This window comes from Colobus angolensis, unplaced genomic scaffold (assembly GCF_000951035.1).
Source record: "Colobus angolensis palliatus isolate OR3802 unplaced genomic scaffold, Cang.pa_1.0 Scaffold155, whole genome shotgun sequence".
Taxonomy (NCBI): domain Eukaryota; kingdom Metazoa; phylum Chordata; class Mammalia; order Primates; family Cercopithecidae; genus Colobus; species Colobus angolensis.
In genome coordinates, this window is record NW_012114655.1 from 4,494,290 (window position 1) to 4,500,077 (window position 5,788).

At 37.3% G+C, this 5,788-nt stretch overlaps 1 protein-coding gene across 1 annotated transcript in view; it reads left to right on the forward strand.

The window, feature by feature from the left end:
• CEP192 (centrosomal protein 192kDa) overlaps positions 1-5,788 on the forward strand; it is a 144,529-nt gene that overhangs the window by 71,520 nt on the left and 67,221 nt on the right. Inside the window, 2 exon segments of the mRNA XM_011936637.1 lie at positions 4,116-4,941; positions 5,025-5,151. Of these exon segments, the coding sequence (XP_011792027.1) occupies positions 4,116-4,941; positions 5,025-5,151 (953 nt within the window).

Here is a 5,788-nt window from a genome sequence, read left to right on the forward strand (position 1 = left end):
GAGGAGGCCTCAGAAAGCTTTACAATCATGGCAGAAGGCGAAGCGGGAGCAGGCAGGTCATGTGGCCAAAGCAGAGATGGGGAAGGTGCCACACACTTCAGACAAGCAGGTCTTAGGATAGCTCATTGGCTACCGCAAGATAACACCAAGCCGTGAGGGGTCCACCGCTGTGACCCGGACACCTCCCACTTGGCCTCACCTCCGACACTGGGGATTACATCTCAACATGAGATTTGGGGGGGCATCCAAACTGTATCACAGTCTTTCTACTTACACTTAATGGAATTTCCAATACATGGGGGTTTGAATCTGCTCACTTTATTTGCTTTTTATTTGTTTCACCTAGACTTCGTTCTTTTTCTTCTGGCATTCTTTGAGATCGTGTAAGAGTTTTATATGATTCCAGTTTTCTCCTCTGTTGATTTGGTAATTATATGTATTTATATTATTTTAATGATTATCCAAATAATTATAACCTGTCTCTTGGCTTACTGATGTTTAGTAAAAATTCTTTGTTTTCTTTTAAATGTCTAACTTGGCATTCCAGGGATCACAAAATACTCAATTTATTCCATACTTAAAAAGCTTTCCTTGTATTATGTTTTATTTCTATATTTAACCCAATAAGATATGATGATGGTTTATAAATAACCAGCACTTCTGGTGTTTCATCTCAGATTAGTTTTCTTCTTAAAGAATATCCTTACTTTTTTTTTTTTTGTAAGGGACTGCTGATAATGAATTTTGTTTGTTTTCTCTCTGAAATGTCTTTATCTCCCTGTTATTCTTGATGTGTATTTTTTCTTGCTATAGAATTGTTAGGAGCAACTTTTAGCACTTCGAATGTATTTTTTCATGTCATTTCATTTTAAAAGTTGGCTGTTGGTCTTTTGTTATTTTTTTCTTTGGTTTGTATCCATCTTACTGTGATGTGCTTGGGTAGCTTTTGTTTTACCCTACAGTTTAGAGGAAAAATCTTTGAATAATTTGAGGCTAAGAGAGATGATACCTTCCAGACTAGATTTATGTCTGCTTCTGACAGGGAGCAAGGAGCACTAGCAATTGCAGATCACTTTCATGCATTTATTGTAATCATGCTGATTGGAACTGAACCTCATCCTTAGGAGAACCAGTCAGATGCTGATTTACCTTTACGGCTGGAGTGTATCCCTTTGTCGTCTCATCCCAAAGCATGGATGTTTTACTGTGGTGTCTTTCTCTCCCTCAAACATGTACACACACGTGCCTCCTAATCCCCCGGTGCCAGTCATTCGTTGGCAGACTCAGTTTTTATTTATTTATTTATTTATTTATTTTTCTTTTTTTAAAATTATTATTATACTTTAAGTTCTAGGGTACATGTGCATAACGTGCAGGTTTGTTACATATGTATACTTGTGCCATGTTGGTGTGCTGCACCCATCAACTCGTCAGCACCCATCAACTCGTCATTTACATCAGGTATAACTCCCAATGCAATCCCTCCCCCCTCCCCCCTCCCTGTAATAGGCCCCGGTGTGTGATGTTCCCCTTCCCGAGTCCAAGTGATCTCATTGTTCAGTTCCCACCTATGAGTGAGAACATGCGGTGTTTGGTTTTCTGTTCTTGTGATAGTTTGCTAAGAATGATGGTTTCCAGCTGCATCCATGTCCCTACAAAGGACACAAACTCATCCTTTTTTATGGCTGCATAGTATTCCATGGTGTTTTTGTGCCACATTTTCTTAATCCAGTCTGTCACAGATGGACATTTGGGTTGATTCCAAGTCTTTGCTATTGTGAATAGTGCCGCAATAAACATACGTGTGCATGTGTCTTTATAGCAGCATGATTTATAATCCTTTGGGTATATACCCAGTAATGGGATGGCTGGGTCGTATGGTACATCTAGTTCTAGATACTTGAGGAATCGCCATACTGTTTTCCATAATGGTTGAACTAGTTTACAATCCCACCAACAGTGTAAAAGTGTTCCTATTTCTCCACATCCTCTCCAGCACCTGTTGTTTCCTGACTTTTTTATGATTGCCATTCTAACTGGTGTGAGATGGTATCTCATTGTGGTTTTGATTTGCATTTCTCTGATGGCCAGTGATGATGAGCATTTTTTCATGTGTCTGTTGGCTGTATGAATGTCTTCTTTTGAGAAATGTCTGTTCATATCCTTTGCACACTTTTTGATGGGGTTGTTTGTTTTTTTCTTGTAAATTTGTTTGAGTTCTTTGTAGGTTCTGGATATTAGCCCTTTGTCAGATGAGTAGATTGCAAAATTTTTCTCCCATTCTGTAGGTTGCCTGTTCACTCTGATGGTAGTTTCTTTTGCTGTGCAGAAGCTCTTTAGTTTAATTAGATCCCATTTGTCAATTTTGGCTTTTGCTGCCGTTGCTTTTGGTGTTTTAGACATGAAGTCCTTGCCCATGCCTATGTCCTGAATGGTACTACCTAGGTTTTCTTCTAGGGTTTTTATGGTACTAGGTCTAACATTTAAGTCTCTAATCCATCTTGAATTAATCTTTGTATAAGGAGTAAGGAAAGGATCCAGTTTCAGCTTTCTACTTATGGCTAGCCAATTTTCCCAGCACCATTTATTAAATAGGGGATCCTTTCCCCATTTCTTGTTTCTCTCAGGTTTATCAAAGATCAGATGGCTGTAGATGTGTGGTATTATTTCAGACTCAGTTTTTTATACCTGCATTCCCACAAGAACAACTTTGCCTAGCCTTTTCTTGAAGCAGCAGATACGCTTAGGGAACAGCATCCCCCGTGTTGGGCTTAGCTCTCTGGGTTGCTTTCTTCTCTTAGATTTTGGCCCTATAAATTTACACTGCTTTTTAAACTTGCTAGTCCTTTCAAAGATAAGCTTTTTCATATGCTATTCAGTTCTAATTGTTCTTAGCAGGAGGTTGGTTTGCTTTACCTACTCTGCTATTACTGGAGGCAGAGGTCTTAACATGTATTTTTGTTGTTGTTGTGGTTAAATAGTTTATGTTTCTTAACTGTTGGGCCCATTTCAGTTTTTTACTCATGGTTCCTATTTGTATCTTGCTTATAAATAATTCTAACAGTTGAATGAAATTACCAAGAATTATACTTATAGTCACAATGACTCAGTGGCTTTTCAATCTCAATATCTTAAGTTTTTGGTTTTGAATTATTATCTGATTCAATTTTACCATGTCTTTCATTCCTGATGATTTTTAAAAAACAAAGGATAATCAATTTGGTAAATAACCTGGTACTATATAATTAAAGTTGATGGCAGCTATCTTTTTCATTAGGATATTTAACTGGTATGCCCTTAATTTTTTTGTTGCCATTAAATCCTACATCGTGGTTATAAAGATCAGACTAATACAATAGCCCCGTCTTTTCCACAGTTTTGCCTTCTGCAGTTTTAGTTACCCATGGTCAACTGTGGTGCAAAAATATTCAGTGGAAAAGTCCAGAAATAGTTCATAAGTTTTAAATTATATGTCATTCTTAGCAGCATGATGAAATCTTCCTGCCAACTTGCGCCGTCGTGGCAGGATGTGAGTCTTTCTGTTGTCCGGCTTCTCCACCTGTATTCACTTGTTGCCTGTTAGTCACTTAGTAGTGTTTGGTGATCAGATCAACTCTAGTGATATTGCAGTGCTTGTGTTAAAGTCACTCTTATTTCATAATGGCCCCAAAGTGCAAGAGTAGTGTTGCCTGCAGTTTGGATACACCAAAGAGAAGCTATCAGGTGCTTCCTTCAAGTGAAAAGGTGAAGGTTCTCGACTTAATAAGGAAAGAAAAAGAAATGCTGAAGTTGCTGAGACCTGTGGTAAGAACGATCTTCTTTATGTGAAATTACAAAGAAGGATAGAGAGATTCATGCTTTGCACTCCAGACTTCAAACGTTCCAGCCACAGTGAGTGAGAAGTGCTTAGTTAAGATGGAAAAGGCGTTACATTTGTGGGTGGAAGATAGGAACAGAAACATGTTCTGATTTATGGCAGTTGGATTTGGTACTATCTGAGGTTTCAGGTATCCACTTGGAGGTCTTGAAACGCATCTCCCAACGATAGTGGGGGACTAATGAATGTTCATGAAACTGGGGTAAATTTATCTGATGTTTAATTTTCTCACTTCTAGGACACTTTCTTTATGAGCAACACACCCCAAAGATACAAAGACAAGCTACCAGATAGTGGTGATTCTGTGCTTAGGATCAGCACCATTGCGTCAGCCATTGCAGAGGCATCAGTTAATACTGATCCTTCCCAACTTGCTGCTATGATCAAGGCACTTTCAAATAAAACCAGAGACAAGACTTTTCAGGAAGATGAGAAACAAAAGGACTATTCTCACGTGTGTCATTTCTTACCCAATGATTTAGAAAAAAGTAATGGATCCAATGCATTTGATATGGAGAAATACCTTAAAAAAACCGAAGTTAGTAGATATGAAAGTGCATTGGAAAACTTTTCAAGGACTGGTATGTCTGATACTTGGGATTTATCTTTGCCCAGAGAACAAATTACTCAAGACATTCATACCGTGGACTTAAGTGCTACTAGTGTAAGTGTGAGGGAACCAGAAGAAAACACAGCAGCTATTGTTTATGTTGAAAATGGAGAGAGTGAGAGTCAAGAGTCATCTAGAACCGTAAACTCTTCAAATTCAGTTACCAATATGAGAGAGAATAGCAGTGCAGTAGTTGATGGGAAGACATGTTCCATTGACAACAAATTACAAGATGTTGGTAACAATGAAAAAACTACCTCAGTTTCCACTCCATCTGATAGTTATTCATCAGTGAGGAACTCCAGAATAACATCCGTTTGTCTGTTAAAAGAGTGTGAAGAAATACGAGATAGTAGAGAAAATCAGAGGCAAAATGAGTGTGTCAGTGAAATAAGCAACAGTGAGAAGCATGTGACTTTTAAAAACCATTGCATAGTCTCACCTAAAAATAGTGGTAAGTGTCTGAGTTGTTGGTCACATTCATAAAATTACAAAATTTATTTTCTCTTCTCACTGGAAAATACCCCTTTCTGATAGATTTGAAAAGTATCTCTCCTGAGCATGATGGACGTGGCTCAGAGGATGAGCAGGAGAGCTTCAGACCTTCCACATCACCACTGAGTCATTCTTCTCCTAGTGAAATTTCCGGAACAAGTTCATCAGGGTAAGTGTGTACCTTCTTTTTAAAAAAATAAAAATAAAAATATGTGCTCAGTATAGGAAATTGGGAAAAAAAAATGTGTACAGAAGAAAAATTACTCATCTACGCATTCATCTCTCAAAGGTAACTCTTGTAAGCTGTGAATTTCTTTCTGGCTTTTTTTCTGTGCAAATTTTTGTATACTGCTTTTTCTTTTACTCATTATAACAATCATTCTCTGAATTTAAAAGAAAACTAGTAATGTTACAGACCACCTAATGGATCTGTCGTGGTTTATTTGATGCTTCTGGTGAATACTTTGTATATTAACTTTTGCTATCTAAATTATATTGGGTTGAATAACTTTGTTCATAAAATTTTAATTTTATGAATGTCTTTTATGACTTTATAAAAGATCTTTTATGTATTTATTGAAAGAGTCTAATAAATGGAAAAATTTGCCTAACCAGCAAAATTATCAAATATGTTAAATATAGTTTTGATTTGTTTCAAAATATCAGATTTCAAAGATACCTATTAGCTATTTCCCAAGCTGCCATTGAAGTTTTTCATGTTCATCTGAAGCGACATGGTATGTTTCAGCTGGTACTAAATGTCAGTGGAGAGTTTAGTTCTTTCTGTGACTCCTTATGGATGCCTC